The sequence below is a fragment of the Beta vulgaris genome, chromosome 5, assembly GCF_026745355.1.
Source record: "Beta vulgaris subsp. vulgaris cultivar EL10 chromosome 5, EL10.2, whole genome shotgun sequence".
In the NCBI taxonomy this organism is placed as follows: domain Eukaryota; kingdom Viridiplantae; phylum Streptophyta; class Magnoliopsida; order Caryophyllales; family Amaranthaceae; genus Beta; species Beta vulgaris.
Window position 1 is genome coordinate 64,148,895 of NC_079206.1, and position 20,262 is coordinate 64,169,156.

Genomic DNA, 20,262 nt, shown 5'->3' on the forward strand with positions numbered 1-20,262 from the left:
AATTGGCCTCAGAGTGGAGGCACTATGCTAAAACAGCCCAAATAATTTCTTCAATAAAACAATGACTTTTAAAAAAAAATATATTAATTACATAGGGATATTTTAGGCATTTAAAAGAGACACTAAAGTTACTAAGATGGGCAGTACTTATAGAATAGTGAAAGCTGCTTTTATTATCAATTATGTATAAGTATACTTCCAATTTACAATACTTCATCTGATTTTTTTTAAATGAGTCACTTTGACATTTTACACTATTTATACAGTTCACTTTGATCATCGTTTGTGATTTATACGTGAATAAAAATATAGTATGAAATCTTGTTAGATTCGTCTTAATATGTAATTTTTTTTATAATTTTTATAAATACAAAATTATTAAAATTATATGTACTCAAAGTTTTACATTGACATACGTAAAAAGTGAAAATATCACATCTAAAATGAAACTTAGGAAGAGTATATAGAATGTGCCTGACATGTTCCTCAAGCAAAGATACATTATGGGGGGGTAATATTTGACTTTTTCAGATACAATACAAAAGGATTTATAAAAAAGGATTCTCAGTATTCATTTTCCCATCGACCCATCCTACCCTCCTCCAAAATAGAAAATTAAGTAATTATAAATGTAAGAAATAAAAAGTTGTATAATAGTCATAGATTCACATAATTATTATTTTATGATTCTTACCAATATTTCCATTTCTAATAAGATTAATCAACCGTAAAAATTTGATCCCGAGAACTATGTATGATACCTTATAAATTAAAGAAATTATTATTGTTATTATTATTTTTTATAAGGTAAACTAAAGTACCTTGCAAGTAGAGTAGAATATGGGGATCGCTTTTGCAAGGGGTGAGATTCGATCTCAAAATAAATAGGATCGGATGTGATGACAATACCACTAGCCACTAGACTATCACTAGCTGCTCAATTAACGAAATTATTTGGGTCTTAAAAAGACCTTATTTTTGGGCTTAATGTACTTTTGATTCGGTATATTAGTACAACAATTTGACCCTTTTTTCCTCTCAAATACAAATATTTTATTCTAGTAATTGTGAAACAATAACATAATAGTATAAGGTATTACAATTTGCTACAAAAAAGTCTTTATTTTTCCTATTTTCTAATTTACGAGTTAACTTCTTCTATTCTCATTTATGTAATTTCTTAATTTATTTTTGTCTAAAAAAATCCATATTAATATTGTCTTTAAAAAAAACAGAGAAAATACTCCTCAATAACTTGAGGAATGTTATGTGGCATTTGAATCTTATAGAAAACAAATGCTCGTCAATAATCAACAACTAGAAGGTTGAATAAGCTTACATAATCATAGTTTGTGGAACTAATGACGTACCATCATCTTGGCTAATTGGCTTGTGCAAATATATCTTCACAATTTGCTTGTTCATAAAGCACAATATATTATCTATAGTTAACCCCACACGCTTTTACATTTATAAAATTAATTGTATAGCTTAATGGAAACTAAAAAGAAAGACCACGTACAAGTTTGTATCAATCTTCTACAAACTAATGCATGACGGTTTTAAGTTGGTGGTTTGGATTAGGTTGCTTTTTGTCCCTTTTTTCATTCTTTCATTATGTCCTTTCACTCTTTTTTTTTTGGAAATGAAGTTTTTGAGAATTTTGCATCCTTTTTGAAAAGCTTTCACACACGAAAGTATCTATTAAAGCATTCGTATTACGATTTTATTTTGTTTACATACGTTAAGATTATATAACGTGAAAAAAAAGTGTCAAAGGATCAACTCAATCAAAAGGTTAAGCTGATGGTTGGAGTTTTAGGAATAGTTTTATACTCTATCACGCTCCCTCACGTGAGATCCCATTGGGTTGAAGTGTGGATTTAGCACAAGCCTCCCTCATACTTGGCGCTACATACTCCACTAGAAGGGGTGGATGAGATTTGAACTCGTGACATTTATGTCACGCTGGCTCCGATACCATGTCAAAGGACCAACTCAACCAAAAGTTTAAGCTGATGGTTGGAGTCCTATGAATAGTTTTATAGTCTATCAAAAAGTTTGAATATTGGAATCGAGTTTATACACTAAAGGAGAATAAGAGTATCAATTAATGTATAACTAGATTCAAATGCAAGCAATGCGTGTTTTAAGTTATAAAAAGATGTACAATAGTCATAGAAGATTAACATTTAATTTTTTTAAAATAAAATAAAATAAAGGACATTTAAGGTGTTTTAAGTGGCCACCAAAGTTCTCAAGAGTTGCCTTATGTAATAGAGATGTTTGGCTAACTTGCAAGTTGCAACCCTAACTCACATAATAATATTTGATTCAAACTCTTAACTCTGGATTTCATGAAACATGTGATCCCGCATTGACTTGTGTGAGGTTCTAATCCAACATATGACTTCTCTTAATCAACAAAAACATGTGTATACAAATATATTAGAGCTAAAGAAACTCAACCTGATAATATGATCGAACTCAAAAAAAAAAAAAAAAAAAAGTCGATTTGGGTTGAGAATTTCATCCTAAATTATCATATAAATGAAAGTATATATTTGACTAATATGGGTTGTAAATTTCATATTTTGAAAAAAGTTACTTAACCCAAATTATTAAAAAGTTGAGCCATTAAATTTTCCAGAAACACAAAGTTACATAAGATTTAATTAAATACTAAAACTATTGGCACCAAATAATTGAAGAAAAAGGGAAAATAATCTATACAATTAGAAAATTTCCTTTCAATGAAAAGGTGAGCTAGAAACTTCTGCTTTTCACAATTAGGTCTAGTGCAAAACAAATGACTAAGTTGGGGTCAATTAAGTCAAGTTTCGGTTGACATATTATAACACTAGCAAATAAGATTTTTAACCGACCTATACAGACAAGACTTTTAGAAATAACGATAAGAAAAATCTGCATTCTTAAAGTATATACCTTATGAGATTGGTTAGCATTACTTTACCACCAAACCAAACAATACTTAATTATATAGATTTAAACCTTTTTTTTTTAAGTTGGTAAGATGAAGAGACCCTATTAAATTGACATCTCGCACAGGTACAACCAGTCAGGTTTATAAGTCAGACTCTTTGAAAGGAAATGAGATGGTAAGAGAAACCTCACTCCTAAAAATCTCTAGTGGAATTTAATCTCATGACCTTAAAATCATGAGGCCAAATCTTAACCACTAAACCAAGCCCTGCTTGATATGTCGACTTAAACATGGACTCAACTTGACCTATTGTCAACTCAAATATACATTCAATAGAACAAGAATAAAAAGGCAAGGGTAAAGCTATGTGAATAGGAAGATTCACACCATATTCTGAAAAGAGTGATAAAAAAAGCATCACCTTTTTGTTTTATATCGAACTCAAAATGTGAAACTAACAATACTTTAGGAGGCATGAAGAATAACTTATTATCCAAGTAAACAAAATATCTAAATATCCCTGTATTGGATGAAAATTATTACTTTTGAAGATGTTTTTTCTTGTCGTATCCTATTATACATTTCCAAACAATCCTTGTTATAATTGTAGGTTGTGTCATTGAGTCTTGAGAAGCTTCCTACATACTTCCTCCGTTTCAAAATAGTTGCATCGTTTGCTTTTTCACGTTTGTCAAGACGCGTTTTTGAATCTTGATATCTCTAATCGCGTATAAGTAAAAAAAAACTATAAAAAGTTGATATTTGACATCCTCGTAATGGGTCGAACTTAACAAGATCTCACTTGACTATATTTTTTCTTATATAATGGTGAGAAAAAGCTTAACAAAGTTGGTTGATGAATATTGAATAGTAACCAAATGTCAAATGGTGTAACTATTTTGAAACGGAGAAAGTATTTAAAGAGCAAAGATAACGCTACATAAACTTAATTTTTTCAATGTTTACAACAACTTAATTTTTCAAAGTGTGTAGTTTGATTTCAACCTTTTGACAAGTTTGCTGCATTTTTATTAAGCAAATGTAGGCTGCGGAGAAAGCATAGCCTCGGCCCAACAAGATTAACAGGCCAATGAATAAAAGAATAGAACCTTGTGGCCCATTTAGTAAACCCATGTTGATGCAATTTTGGAATCTGTAGCGTAGTCCGATTGCCTTGATCATAGATCCGAAACATACCATAGTTTTCAGAATTCGTTTCTCGATACAATAAAGATTATAAAAAGTTGGAAATACTTCCTCCATTTCCAATCAAATGCAACATATTCGCTTTTTCAGTATTTATAATTTTTTACTTTGACTAAAATTTGTGATTTACACATAATGAAAAATATAGTCTAGTGGCATCTTAATTGTTGGATTCGTCTTCTGACATACTTTCAAAATAATGTCTCGAGATGCGTAAAGGTGGATTTGTTGTATTTAATTCGGAACGGAGAAAGTATATAAATGATGAAAAAGCATCAAAGATGATCATGTATGATACTCCCTCCGTCCCATAATATAGTGCTTATTTCATTTTTGGTGGTCAAATTTTAAAATCTTTGACCGAATATTCTCATTTGTATATATAAAAAAACATATTCATGTAGGATCTAGTTAGATTCGTCTCAATGTGTAGTTTCATAATATCAACTTTTTATATTTTTTATTAATAAGGAATTGAAGATATTAAAGGTCAAAGTTACGTTTTGGAGACCGTGAAAAAAGAAACAAGCACTATATTATGGGACGGAGGGAGTATAATTTAGGAAAATGTTATATGTAGCCCTTAGGGTTACATATAAGGTGCTTTAAATGGAAATAAAATATTGAATCAAGCATTTATTACCTCAGTTAATGTGAAAATGTGTCTTGAATTCTTAAATTGTTTCCATTTAAAGAAATGTATTTAATGCTTATATGTAGCCCTAAGGGCTACATATAACATTACCCTATAATTTAACTCATTTGTTTTTCTTTTTCTTTTTTTTTTCCCTACATATTGATATTTCATGTTTCCACTTCGACAATCTTGTATTAATTACATTTAAGAAATCATATAATCATTATTAAATCCTCTTAAATTTATCTCAATGTATATTTGTATTAATTATTTACAATATGTAATTACACAAAATTAAAAATATTGATGTTCAAAGTTATGCATATGAAATCTTGTTGAATTTATCCCAATCTATTGTAAAATATCAATTGTTTATAACATATAATTATACAAATGCACCTGTTTTCCCCAACTTATTTTCAGTTCAGTTCAATTCAGTTCAGTTTAATTCAGTTCAATTCAGTTCAGTTCAGCTCAGCTCAGCTCTGGACAATACTTTTACTCTGACATATCACTATTCATTTCAGTTCAGTTCAATTTAGCTCAACTCTGGACAATACTTTTACTCTCACATATCACTATTCATTTCAGTTCAGTTCAATTCAGCTCGGTTCAATTTAGTTATGTTCAATTCAATTTAATTCAGTTGTTTTATGCCAAAGAGAACAGACCCAAAGTTAAAAATATTAATGTTTAAAGTTATGAATTGGAGAGATTCAAATGAGAATTGGTAGAAGTAAAGAAAACACTGAAAATATTATACTTCCTCCACTATTTTTTTTTCTTGCAATGTATTCCACTTTAGGTAGTTGCGTATTTGTCCCAACATTGATATAATTTTCGCAACATGTTCTCTTTTCTCTCTCCTTGCACGTAAAGAGTCCTTTTTTTTTATCTCTTTCCTCTTCTAAATTCATGTGTCATACTAACTTGCAAGTAAAAGAAAATGAGAAAATATATTAGGAAACTTATCTTAAATTTACAAAATACAACCCCCCTAAGAAGCAAAGATTGTAACTAATAGAATATGAGGCATGTATTGCAACTGAAGATCAGTTTGCAAAGCCTGTCTTTCTTTTTGATAAAAAGTTGTTTCGTGTTTCTATGTAAAAGGGAATTAGGTTATGTTCTGTTGGATTTAATTAATAAAAATCCAGTTCAGACAAATTCATTTCGGTTCAGTTCAGATCATCTCAATTCAGTTAGCTTCCTTTCACATTTTTCATTCATTTCAGTTCAATTCAGATCATTTTAATTAAGACATTCATTTTAATTCAATTCAATTCAGTTCAAAAGAACATAAACTTAACCCTAATAAAAGCTCAAAAGTAAGGCTAAGGTCGAATGTGTACAAAGAGTTCATCGGCCCACACCAAATAATATTTTGGTCCCTTCCATTAGGCCATTTACCAAAAGAACTAGCAAACGGTAGACGGGGGACATGGGGCCTGGGGGTCTCTAATAGTCATTACTTGTTACAAATTCACAATAATATGGCACCATGACCATGCCCATAAAATATGTCTCCTCCATTTCCTAATAGATGTATCATATTAACTTTTCACTATTTAATGTCAACTTTAACCATTTTTAACTACTAATTTATAAAGATAAATGACAAAACGTAAATTGTTGATGGGTTAATCTCAATGAATATTTCCAAAATATTTTTTTTTATAATTTTTAATAATATATAATTGAAGTTATTGATGGTCAGAGATGTGGATCAACAAGTATATTCAATCAACACGACGGATCTATTTAAAACAGATGAAGCATCTTGTATTGTGTACTCCCTCCGTCTTTTTTTATTTGCTACAATCACTTTTTCACAAAGACCAAGGAGGGAGTGGGGACCATTGACATAAATGGAATTAACAAAAAAGCAAATAGGTAAATTATGGGACCTATGTATTATATATGGAAACATTTACAAAATCAAGAAGGGAGTGATGACAAATTTGTAAATAAAGTGTGGGACCTATGTACTATATATGGAAATATTTGCAAATGTAGCAAATAAATTGAAACACCCCTAAATGGCAAAATGTAACAAATAAAAAAAGACGGAGGGAGTATTATACAAGAATTTAGGCAATGTCATTTTCAAACTTTTTAAAATTTAAATGATACTTTTTAATCCATTCAACGTAAAATAATGAAAAAAAGTGAAAAAGAGTATTTTTCGATCGCGTTAGTATATATTAACACATCATCACATGTCAGAGCACCAAGGTTTATCATGTGCCCCCCCTACATATTCTTGAGCACATTTGGTTAGTATCTTTAACAACCACACACAATGGCAGGGAAAAATTATCAATAAATCCTTGCCCTCTCCATCGATAGCAAATTTGTTTCTGAGAGGTCACGAAGAAATGGCACAAAAAGCTTGACTATTTATGCTATGCTACTCCATCTCCATCACCACCAATCTAACCACCAAAAATGTCGTGCCTTAGAGTAGGTATGCAAATATGCAATCATCATCAAACTATATAAAGGTGATCAAAATGACTAAAGCTTGTCGACCTAACCAAACTTGGCCCGAAAATATATATGTTTTGGGTAGCAAATTTCTGCTCGGTTTTCTAGTCGCGCCCAGCCGGAAAAAATTAACCAAAAGTTGGAGGAAGTATTGAGTGTAGTTAATAGAGTTACCTGAAAATATATATGTTTGGGTAACTCTATTATTAACCATTGAATAAAAAATCAATGACTCATATATTCTCTTCCTAAGATCTTTCCTATTTTTTCTCATCAAAATCCACCTCCTAATCTTTTCCTCCGACCAATATGAGCCCTTGATTTTAAAATGTTTGATTCATATATAACTCTACCTTGTAGAGTTTCACAAAAACTCCAGAGGATTCGGACTCGAGTATTGGACAACCTCTCTATCTAATAAGAATGGATCTCTTCAATACTCATTCTTCGGCATTGAAGCCGCAGTATCTTCATTAGAACAATTGATAATTAACATGACTTTGTCAACATAACTTAATAAATGGAGTATACCTAATGGATAAACCTACGAACTACCCCTTTTAAAGCTGTCCCTTCTTCTTTTGGGGTACTCATTACAGTCATTAGTCACTACTTGATGTTTACACAGTGCAAAGTGCAATTGTGCAAACACAGCAAGACGGGGAACTATGAAAACGAAACATGACTGCACAGAGAAAGAAGTGCAATAAGATTTGAATCTGTGACATCTTGCTATTATAGGCGACACAATTACCATCTCAACCAATTTTTAATCATGCTTAAGTATCCACATTATTATATTTGTACCTTTTTAATGTTGAGTTTTCCTTAATATATTTTAGTGGGAGTGGAAAAAAATGCATATCAAGTCGAAAGCACAATACCAACTCGGGACAATGCTCGGACCCATATACTAGTTTTAAGAGGAGAAGGAAGAATCAAACATGCTTTAAAAGAGAATTTATATAGCAACAACTAATACGAAATTCTTATAAAACGAAGAAAATGTAACAATAATAAAAGAACGAAGGAGTAACCCTTTAGATTGCCCAGGTTACTATTAGAGTGCTTTAAGTTACACTTTCTTTTTCAAAGGAACGAAACCTGGAGTGCATTCCTGTATTTAATTAAGGTCTGATTAATATCTTAATTACCCTAGTTTGGAGATGTCTCCCACATCCTAATAATCTCTTAACTCATTCAAAGGCGAAAATTTTACTTACTTTTTGGTTCAAGATTCGCCTTTAAATCCAAACTTTGTTTTCAAATAAATCAAACGAGATTAATATGGGAAGACACCGCAAACTTTAGATTTATTGCGTCAATTTTTTTTACTTTTCGAACGGTCACTTAGGCACATAACTTTTCGAACGGTCACTTAGGCACATAAAAGATAACTCTAACACGGCCGTGTCAAAAGCAAACACTAAAAACATAAAAGGATTACTTATACTACATGGGTGCACGATCAGGTTTATCCAATACCAGCAGTGGAACTAGTAAAAGGAAATGGCAATCCCACACCATATTCCTTATGATCTTATCTATCAGTACTCAGTAAGCTTAGAACTTAGAAAGAAACCAATTGTAAATACTAACTAATCTGGGACTCCTTACAAAGTCAGCAATATCATTTCTGTAAAAGCTGAAACAGAAAGTTATGACCTGATCGTACCAGAAAATCTAATGTTAGTTGGATAGTGGTGTAGCACACATATCATAATGACTAATTACCAAGTCTTCAACAGATGATTAGAGTTTTAAGTTAACTTTAATCTCCCGACGTTGATAAAACTGGAAGCAAATCCTAAAGAGAAATTTCAGGAAATATGAAAAATCAGCAGCTTCCAGACCACCACTACCAAAGACGGTCGGGGACAAATCTTATCGTGAGATTAAATACTAGCCCAAGATTATCTATTGTCCTCATAATCCTATCTTATGTCATTCTCCTCATCGTATCCTACAGCTTAGGCTACTTAGTCGGCTCATCTTTCGGTGTCAAAGACATCACGACTTTTGTAATCTCCAAAACATCAGCCACCTCCAGGCACAGCTTTCCAAGTTCATCTGAGCCTCAGTACAGCAAATATGCAACTCAGTGCGCTAAACAGGTTCCACCAGAGTTCGTTCGCCAGACAATTATTGACCGAGTTTACAATGGCACATCCCCTTATGAGGACTTCATCCCACAAAAAGTTGCTTCACCCCTCCTACCAATCAAAATCAATGGGAGGGGATCATATGGAATGATTTACCAGAGTTTAATCCAAGATGTTCGCCCCAGGACCATAATCAAGTTCAGAAGTTCTTTGGTTGTATCTGCAACCAACATGGCCAACTTGACAAGTCAACTAGGCTTAAAGACTCAGATCCTCTGCTTAGATGAATTCCATAGCTGGCCTGTCTTCCGAGACCTGTTTGAAGATATAGCTATGCCAAATGGTGGTATTCTGCTTCTAAATCAGTTCATAGAAAATGTGATTACCCAAAATGCAACAGAATCCATAATGCCTGTACCCCTTTCAGCTAGTTTGACTTCAGAGAAGCTCTGTGAATGGGGAATCTATGGTGACTTAATTGAGGTTAATGGAGGTCATGATTTCCACTCTGCCTGGTCAGATATCAACAAGGCTTACAAGCTGTTGACACCAGGAGGAATTCTATTTGGTCACAACTATTTCTCATCCTACTACGACAAAGGTGTCAGACAAGCCGTCCGATTATTTGCCCGAGTCAATAAGTTCCGCGTTAAAACAGATGGACACCACTGGATAATTAACTCGGCTTGAACAAGGTAGACGAATTGAAAGGGTCTTAAATCAATTACTAATATATGAAAAGGGCCCATCTCTACCTGGACTAAGCTAAGGCATCATATCATGGTACAATCAGTTCAGAAATGCGAGAAGACTATCCAAAGATTTCTGTGCAGTGTGCAGTCCGATATACACAAATCATAATGACGAAAACAACTAGAAATCCAGTTCTTGTAATCTGAATCATTGGCACTTTTATGTAATTTTTTTTATATTACTGACCTAGAAATTTGACAGACATAATTATTACTGTTTTACAATTTTACATGCCATGTGTTTTATAAGGTCATAAGCTTTATAGCTGATTTCATGTAGAAGCAATTCTGAGAATTTTAGCTTGTGCTCATCTTTTTGGTGTAAAGTTCTGTTTGCGCTTTCCTATATTCTTGTCAGTATGAAGATACAGGGGTAAGGATCATTACAGCCTCACTACCACAGGCTTCTCTCACATAGCAGCCATAAAGAAGATAAGGGAAGGCATGAGAATGATGGAGTTACTACTATGATGATAACAGGAATACTTTTGACAACCCAGACAAGGTATTCCAAGCATATCAGATCAGGCTTCTCTCACATCTTTCAGAGTGAATAACTATGCCTTTTATGTACTTGATATTTCCATATTCAATTCTCAAGATGATAACCTTCAAGCTAACATATGTTTAGCACTTGGCATTGATGCAGAGATACAGACAAGGAAGGCATCATAACCTCCCTTAATGTATTACTTGCGAAACAACCAAATATTCCATGAATTCCAGGATGAAGCTAAAAAGAATTAAAAATTAATCTTACCAAAATTTGATGAGAAATATTCTCAAGAAAACAAAGCAAGAAACGACGGATCCCCCAAAGAGGAAAGTTCGAAGCAACAGTCTCCTACTCCCAGGACTCAAAACAGTTACATAAAAAGAGCTCGCCTCCACTATAGCTTCGCCATCGAGACCGTAGACCTGATAATATACAGAACATCGCCCACTTCAGTAACCATTTTCATACACAAATTGATTATCAGGTTCCACAGTAGAGCAATAATAAGGTTTTATAAGTTTTCTGCAGAATTAACTGAGAAGCTAAGACAACTATGCCTTGCATCACATGTAAACGAATAAATTCTTTAACCAGAATCATAATTTTTTCAAAATGATGAAGTAGACTCATACTACTTCATTGTGAACAGATTCTGTACATTGACAACAGATCGACTGATTACATCAGGAAATTGGGAAGTTGAATATTGTAGTCCGCCTAAGTCTTTAGTCCACATGATACAGGAAGTCAGCATCTTGCATTTGTACACAGACTAATATGCTACAGGAATAGGATCTAGAAAAAAAAACTGGAAACTAGAAGATCTTATTTTTTCAGGACCATGACATCACTATTAACAACAAAGATGTGCTGCTTTTACTACCTAGAAAGCTCATCTCCACCACTAAATCCACAAGTGAGGTCCATTAACTGCATAACAAGATTGCAGTGCCCGTCAATTACATTTTTTTTTAATCTTAAATGGACCAATAGATGCCATTCAATGTACAAAGAGAGGCGCATTCCAATTCAAGAAAATTTAAGCCCGACAACAATATTAGTGACTTAAATTCGGATAATCTAAAGACAGTTCAATTGGATCAACAAATTCCATTCGAAGACAGCATTTTAGGTTCAGACTTCCCAAAAACACAATATTTCACCAATTAGAGTAACAAGATGAGCATTGCATCTCAAGAAGAAGTCCTTCAGGAAGGAGCAGAGTTTTCAAATTTGAAGATACTTCAACATCTGAAGAAACCCATAACACAATGGATAATTCAATATCAAAGTATGCAATACCAGAGTACATACCGGAAGACTGTTGAGGAGGGCCAAAGCTACTGAAACTTGGAAGGTACATGCAAAAATCTTCTCTAACATATCTGGTAGATATGCACCAAAAAGAGATGTAAAACGTGGCTGAAATGATGTCATCTTCACAGAATGTGCCATAGAAATCACATCGCCAACATAGAGGAAAGTATTTTGACAATATTCCCCAGAAGCAGAACTCTCAACAGCTGTCAAGTTCTTTGCAAGTTTCATGCATCGATGAGAGTAAGGACTTTTATACTGGATCTCAACCCACACGACACCAGGCATTTGAACTGGCGACAAGCAGAGCTCACTCTGCAAAAAAGGAGGAAGACGTAATCTCAGGTGCCTTATGTTTAGTTGCGCACAGCCTTCAACCCAACAAGATGTAGATTATGTATCACAAACCCTTCACCTAAAAAAAGAATGAAGTAAGAGGATGAAACCAAATGAAAGGGTCTACCATTGAGCATATACAGCTACTTCTATTATCACTGGTTGTCCACAAGCTTCCACAATTCTTAAGCTTGACAATATCAGCAGAATGGAGGCAATATCCATTATTATCAATTCTCTGAATAACATATGCATCTTCGCCGGAAGAATGAGCACTTGAGTCAAAGCAGGGAACAGACACAAAAGCAAAGTGCTCATCAGGACAAGTGGATCGGTTACTCATCAAGAGCACCATTTCACTTTTTTCCACCAAAACACTTGGCACACAGTAAGTCCTCCTATTAATGGTTATATATCCATTCATAACCTTGGACTCAAGGCTTGCCAACGATCGTTTTTCCAGATAAGTTGTCAGTTCTATCCAATCTTGTGCATTGTGAATCTTACTTCCATCCAATGACAGAACAATATCACCAGGAGACAGATAACCAGACACCGGTGAGCTTCCAGAAATACTTAATACCTGCAGTCAGATAATATATGCAAGTCCAATAAGCAGAACATCTTGCTTATGAACAAATTGACATGTACAGATATCACAAGGGAGAAAATTTTAAAATTCATTATTACCATGAGGCCATCTCCGTGTATGTAGAAAGGAGAGAGGATTACAGGCAATAGCAACAGTGCCAATCCACAAGCTGCACATAACTTGAAAAGATTTCCAGACAGTTAGCTCTAAGCAAGCCATAGGCCCACAAGGTTATCACATGGAATATCTTCCAAATCACACTTTATTGGAACTTGCCACTTGTTAAGCAATGTCATTTCAAAAGAAAAGATAAACTCAAGCAAACTCACCACAGCATTGTGCCAGATACCGGCACAGTATATGCGAAGGGCAGTAGAGCGTGGCCTAGCTTGCAATACTTCATAATTTAGTGCAACTAGTGCCCCTGGAAAAAGAACAGCAAGAAATATGGCGATGTACTCCAGCTGTATGCCTTCACTGCTTCCAATTGAAATGGTCCCTACAGTGGCAAAAATGAGAAGCAAGCTCTACCAAAAATGAAACGGAATAGATGTATTAAATGCAGTTCAAGCAATAACAATTATCAAGATTAACTCCTTCAGATGTGAAACACCGGAAGATAATTAAATGCAAAAATAAGAACCATTACAAAAGGCTGCAAAAGAACTCCATTTAATTGCGCAACACTATGCACAAGATTTAGGTTCATTTGCTTTCATAATGTCCGAGACGGAGACAGCATCAGGTTAGACTAAGGAAACATGAAGCCCAAAGAAACTATGATGAACAGCCATATGACTTTACAAGATTCAGCTGGAAAATACTGGTGAAGAAGAAGTTGTATACACAAAGTACGAGTTACGACTGTGGGAAATAGTGTAGCCATATTGAGTTGCATGGTGTAGCAACAGACCTCAAACTACAGTATTGGGTGCAAATAACTCAAATTGCAAAGTGGACATGGTATGCAGAAACTAATAGTGAAAGGATACGTAACTGGCACCTTACCTCAACTGAGTAACCAAATAAAAACCTAAAGTTGCTAATGAAGCGATCAAAATACTGCTATTACAAAATGTATGTATATTTTATATATATATCACATGAGAATGCTCCTTACATGAGAAATGAGAATGAATCTCAACCACACGATTGGTTTAGAGTTACAACACTTATTCATTAGAGTTATATCCCTCTAAAAAATTTTGAATTCAAAAAAAAATTTGTTTTTTTTTTATTTTTTTTTTTCAAATATTTTGTTTTTGGAGTTACATCACTTTTTCATTAGAGTTACATCACTTATTCGTAAGAGTTATAGCGTGTAAAATTTATTCTCATTTCTCATATAAGTATGCATTCTCATGTGAACTCACTTCTATTATATATATATATATAATATAATAATAATATATATATATATATATATATATATATATATATATATATATATCAAGCAAAAAGATGTATTTTACATGTCACTTGAATATTTCTACTTTGCTACTTTTCATTCTGCAGAAGAAATAGTTGGCACCTTTAAAACACTGAGTATATAGGACGTAAGTTTCACAAATTTCGGTTTCAACTAAAGGTGTGCTTAACTGAACTTCAAAGCTTATATATATCATCTCATGTTGCATCTTTTATAGTGCAAATTGCATTCACTTTAATACAGCTACAGGGTAGACAGAGAGAGATGACCTAGCAGCAGCAGCAGCATGTCCGAATTCATGCACTGCTACAGATATCACGGTAGAAACAATCAAGTATGCAACATCAGTTATCGACATTGTAAAGCCAAAAACCTGCAAGAAGGAAACAGCTTGTTTAGGAAATTAGTATGATATGACCAGAGTATACATCCGGCATTCCATAAGTACTCTCTTCGAGACAATTCCCAAATTGAAAATCAGAGTTGAAGTACATACATTTAGAATGCTTTGGAAGAAATTTGACAGATAAGGGAAGAAACAAAAGCTCACCGAAGACTCAACACCAAAGAGTAAGGAGCTGAAAATATCACCAATCTTATCGCTTCCGTTCGATAGACATAGAGTAGCCACTGATTCCCAAATAAGAATCTACCCACAAATATACCAGAAAGAGTCATGCTTATTCATTAGAGGTAGAAAAAGAGATATTTGGGTATTATTCTAACCATGGTGACTCCAAAGAGCAAGCTTAAGCCAAAACCAACTCCCACTGAAAACCAAACTCTCAAGTACCTGTAGAAGCGACCACCATTTTGTTAAGAAAAAACAGATAAAAGGACAGTCAATCCCATAACTTGAGCACATAATGGTAACGTAGATGGAATATTGCTCACTGCTCAGGATAATAGATCACTAACACAAAGTTAGAGGCTAAAGCAACAAAGATAGACCTACGAGCCGAAGATGGAAGGCAACCAAGAGCAATTTCAGGACATATTAGAAAGGTCATCCCCAATGAAAATTAGCAAACAAGTGGCTGATTGTAGCTAAGAGCAAGTTTAGTTCATGTCATGGAATGGAATCAAATATAGGAGAAGAGTGGTAACAAAAATTGTTATTTTTATTGAGTGTAATGTATCAAGCTTTGCCATGGAAAGGGAAAGGAAACCATTACCACCAAGAGATGGACTTTGTTACTTGAGCAGGAAGCGAAGGTAACAAACTAGGAGATTCTATTACCGCCAAATAATGGTAATAGATTGAAGAAAGGCTAAACTAAACAATCAAAAAGGGAATAGGTATTTGATTCCATTTCTTAGAGCCCATTGAACCAAACATGCCCTAAATCTTTCACAACAATGCCACAAATGAAGCAGCTCAGCTGTAAACTTCCTGTTTCATTTCCTCAATCTTAGAGTGACAATATCGGTAGTCTGGAGCCCATAGTCTCACCGCAGACTTTGGTGAGTTTGCCTCTAGACTGCCGATAATCTCATGAATTGTAAAGCTGAGTCTGGGATTGAGTTTTGGTTTCCCAAACTCAATCTCAGACTTGGTTATGGGCCCCACAAGTTATTTTTCTTTTTTTTTTTGTCTTCCTTGAATGCAAATAACTGTATAAATGTTATATAAAATAATATATTCAACTTTTGATAGAGAGTTTGGAGTGAGTATGAGGGATAAAGTGTAAAATTGGAATGAGTCTGGAGTGAGTCTGAAGAATAAAAAGTAGGTAAAAATTAGTGGAAAGCTGATGTGGCACAGTATGAAGGTTGGGTTTGGGTCTGAGGGATAAACTCACCCTTATCCTCACACTCCGTTTCCGACGAGGGTGTGGAGGGACTGGGGAGGATACTGAGCTATGAACTAGCCTATGGAAAACAACATGCCTATAAATTTATCAATCTAAAATACTCTTTCTACACCAACCAAAATGTGATGATATCTCAATCTAAAAGTCTCTAAGTAAATTCTTAGTTTCCTTGTTAACCTAACACTAACACTTACTACAACAACAAAAACGCAGCCTCAACACCTGGAAGTGTTCAAGACAAATTGTAGTGTCAGGTAAATTTCTAAGCGATCGAGTGTTAATTGAACACGATATGAAATAATATTTGACTACAAAAATGCGAGCGTTGATGTCTAGACAGGGTCCTTCTCCTTACGAAGTTAAAATAGAACATGAGAAAATACCTGGCATATTTGTGGCCAAAATGGTAAAGGGGTTCGTTGAAGCGGGAAATCTTAAGGTCACAATACCTGCAAATTCCAATCATAGCAAAGAGATTTAGATTGAAATTGAATTGGTAGATGTTGATGAGTGAAAATGACAATACAGTAAAAGAAAACAGTTACAATAGAGAGGGAAGAAGAGAATACCAGCAAGAAATGGTGTTTGAGAGACTGGTAGAGCGCAGGGGTAAAAGGGTGTGAGTGCGCGCTCTTTGTCTCCTGAATCTTCTTCCTTCCATTACTTTGCACTTTGCACTTTGCACTTTGCACTTTGCACTTGCACTGAGGTGATTGGAATATTGGAGAGATGTGCAATTGTGCATCTTCTTCATACAAAGGCAGTTGAGGTGGCCATTGGGCGGGTCTAACCGCACCAGCCTTGAATCGACTCGTAAAAAGATCGGCCTGGCCCGGACCGCTAGATGACCGTCCTTGAACCGGCTCGGAACCGTAGAACCGAATGGGTTCTCACGGGCCAGATTGATGAGTGAGGAAATCGGCTCGGTCATAGCTAAAATCGGACCATGAACCGCACTCAACCTTGAGCCGGACCGTTATAAAAAACACTAGTGTATTAGTGTATATGGACGGTATCGAAAATTATTTATTGTAAATGCTAGTGTATATATAATTAAAATTTAAAAATCAAAACACATTTATCACGCAAAAATGAAAATACCGAACTGGTGGGCGAAACCTTAACCGGTATGTGAACCGCACTTAGCGCTAAATCGGGGACGAACTGGCCTAGGTTTGAAAAAACTCAACCCCAAACCAGATCGGTCAGCTGACCGGTCCAGTTCAAGTTCACACGGAGTTGAATCGGCCCGTGACCGTATCTAAAAGGCACATTTTTAGCATTGGATTATAGGATGGGGGTGGAGCGGGCAGCTTTTTTCTTCCTCGAATCGTGCTAAATAGTTCCCTTAACGACTTAACACTAACTAGATTCAAATACACGCAATGCGTTCTTTAAGTTTTAAAAAGATATACGGTGTACGATAGTCATAGTATGATAACATGAAATTCTAAGATTTTTTGTAAAAATAAAAGATATTTAAGGTATTTCAAGTTACATCAAACTCTTCAAAATAGATATGATTATGATAGATTGATAGTCCTGAAAAAATGATGTGCATCATACTCTAAGGTTTAGCATTTACTCCCTCTGCCCTCTGGTTGTGCAAATTGTGTTACTTTTAAAAATTTATGTCTCACCTATGCGGATTATTATTGTAGAATTTGTATGACAAATTATTGGTATTCTTTATCTTGTCAAAATTCATATTATCAAAATTATTGAAAATGAAAGGTTTTGTTACTATGTAGAATTATTATAATTTTGTACCCAAAATTTAAGCAGTTTAATTTATAATACTCCCTCCATCCTCAGATAATTATTTTGTTAGATTTGGACACACATATTAAGAGTTAAAAATTAGGAAAAATGAAGGATGTTTTGGTAGATAGAGTAAATGTAACTATGTGAGAATGAAATATTGATTGAATGAAAGAGAGGGGAGGAGTGAGAGGTTTATCATTTCTCGAGGAGTTAGTGCCTTAGTGGATGACCCCTATAAGGCTATAACATATCAATATGAAATAATTAATAGAGGGACCATATCACATGAGTTGAGTGAGTTGGGTGAGTACGTTTTTCATTATTTAAGATAACACGAGAATCATAATTGAATTGACCAAAATAGTATACATGACAATAAATTCATCAATGTTTTAATTAAACATCAAGTGGTAATTTGAGCTAGACACAGGCCATTAATTGCATATGCTATTCATAAAATGAAGAAAAATATTTGTAAGAAGTCTTAAATTCTCGACTCATCGAGTTGTAAGTCATTAATCTATCATCAAGTTACACTTCTACTTGTAATAAGAATATAGCTATTGGTTGATTCATAAATTGAATCATTAAGAAAGAGACAATAAAATCCATTAAACAAATAGGAGAGAGAAAAAAAGAAGGAAAGAGAGTGTTGCTCAGATCATGGGAACGATCTCAAAATGCCAAGGCAAAGGGGAGTTCATTGCCACACAGCACAAGGGAGAGGAGACTAAAAATGAAGTGGGGTCCATTGCTACATGGCAGCCATCCAACGCCCCTCATTTCTCCCATCTAACGGCTAGGATTATTTGTAATTGTTAACGTTGTAAATTTTTGCAATGGACATATTGTCAGTTTTAATTTTTTTTTTAAAAAAAAAACACCAACAACTATATTTTTTTTTTGTAGATAAAAAGAGACTAATATTGAGCTATTTTTATATATCTTATTTTTTAGTTCATTTTGTTATTGAAAGTCATATTTGTTTCCTTTCTTCATTTATCTACCCATATTAACGAAATTATTTTTACTAATAGTTTTTAATCACTAACATAAAAATTATTTACATTCAATAATCATTAATTAATTCTTAAATAACTCATAATAAATAAAAAAGATGGGATGGGATGGGATGGGAAGGAGATTGACGAGAGAGAATATATGGTGGGGTATAGTAAAAGTAGGAAAGAGAATGTAAAGATCTAAAATTATAGATCATCCATTGGGGTCAATAGATCATAAAAATTGATTCTGGATCATGAATGATGAGGTGGAAGAGTGAGAAATGAATAAAGTAATCGATGATCCCAAATTTGGGATCATCCATTGGACATGCTCTAAAATGCCCACTCCAGATAATATATTGTATTACCAAGGACTCTTAGCTCCAAATAATCCAATGGTATGACTTTCTATCTCTCACATGGGAAATCAAGGTTCAAATTTTGATGGAAGCAAAAAAATTCAATATTGTTGGGGAGGGGGTTTGGGGCTTGTTGGACCTCTGGGTGAGTGACCTTATGTGAAGGCAGCCCAGAGGAAATTCATCTTACTACGGGTTCTCGAAAGAGGCCCCAAAAAAATAAAAATAATATACCATATCTTTTATTATTAATCCTGTGTGGATCTGATCCACACTTATATTAGTGTGGAGGATAACCAACAATGTGACGTAGTTGCCATTTTTTTTATACAGTCACCTTAATCTTACACTAATCGACTATCATCTAATATAATAATCGTATTTTTTCTCATACAATCACTCTTTCTTACATTAGTTTATTACTAGCCGCATATGCACGCGATTCGTGCGTCGACAATCTTATGTACGATTATTAGGCATATATTTTTTAATCTAAAATTATTTTGGTAGTGATTTAAATTATTTAGGTTTTTTATAGATGTTATTATCTTTTGAACTAAAGGTGGCGATTTTAACTGTTAGATAAATTTGGTCTAGATTTAATAATCTTTTGTCAGCGGCTTTAGCATAGGTATTTAACGATTGTAATATTAATAAATTATATTGTTTGAATATTGTAAATACGAAGTATTATATTGTTAGGATATATCACTAACTTTTTTTAATTATAGATTTTTAATTAATTTCGTGAATTGATAGTGTCAATCTAGTCAAGTTATTAATGGTGATTGCATATTCTATTTTTGACTTGTTCCATATGGCAAGTTGCATTGATTCTCATTTTTAAATTTATGATAAGAAAAACGTTTTAATTTACTAGAGGGTATTCTAGTCATTTCAAATGGAGACACCACACCTCCTCCCTTGGCTTATATAATAGAGATAATAAAAGCGTTCTTTTAACCGTCATTACTTACAATCTATAGCTATTCGGCCTATTCCTCTCTTATATCTAACTAGCTT

General features: G+C 33.9%; 2 protein-coding genes across 2 annotated transcripts; one reads left to right on the plus strand and one right to left on the minus strand.

Annotated features, from left to right (window-relative positions):
- Window positions 1-9,103: 9,103 nt before the first annotated feature.
- Window positions 9,104-10,066, plus strand: LOC104894677 (hypothetical protein). The gene has a single exon (XM_010680968.1). The coding sequence runs from the start codon at window positions 9,104-9,106 to the stop codon at window positions 10,064-10,066; it is 963 nt and encodes a 320-aa protein (XP_010679270.1).
- A 612-nt stretch (window positions 10,067-10,678) lies between these two features.
- Window positions 10,679-16,888, minus strand: LOC104894493 (membrane-bound transcription factor site-2 protease homolog). The gene is made up of 10 exons (XM_010680743.4): window positions 16,682-16,888; window positions 16,496-16,561; window positions 15,025-15,091; window positions 14,849-14,947; window positions 14,568-14,671; window positions 13,199-13,346; window positions 12,968-13,048; window positions 12,405-12,860; window positions 11,939-12,256; window positions 10,679-11,046 (listed from the first exon to the last, which is right to left on the minus strand). The coding sequence occupies exons 1-10, from the start codon at window positions 16,864-16,866 to the stop codon at window positions 10,885-10,887; spliced, it is 1,686 nt and encodes a 561-aa protein (XP_010679045.1). The 5' UTR covers window positions 16,867-16,888; the 3' UTR covers window positions 10,679-10,884.
- Window positions 16,889-20,262: the final 3,374 nt, after the last annotated feature.

Bases quoted from the DNA above. Each gene is read 5' to 3' on its own strand.
- LOC104894677 (XM_010680968.1), top strand. From the start codon at position 9,104: ATGAAAAATCAGCAGCTTCCAGACCACCACTACCAAAGACGGTCGGGG.
- LOC104894493 (XM_010680743.4), bottom strand. From the start codon at position 16,866: ATGAAGAAGATGCACAATTGCACATCTCTCCAATATTCCAATCACCTC. The intron at 14,672-14,848 runs GTGAGCTTTTGT...TCCTTCTTGCAG, and splicing joins TCTTTGGTGTTGAGTCTTCG to GTTTTTGGCTTTACAATGTC. The intron at 13,347-14,567 runs GTCATCTCTCTC...AATTGGAAGCAG, and splicing joins CATGCTGCTGCTGCTGCTAG to TGAAGGCATACAGCTGGAGT.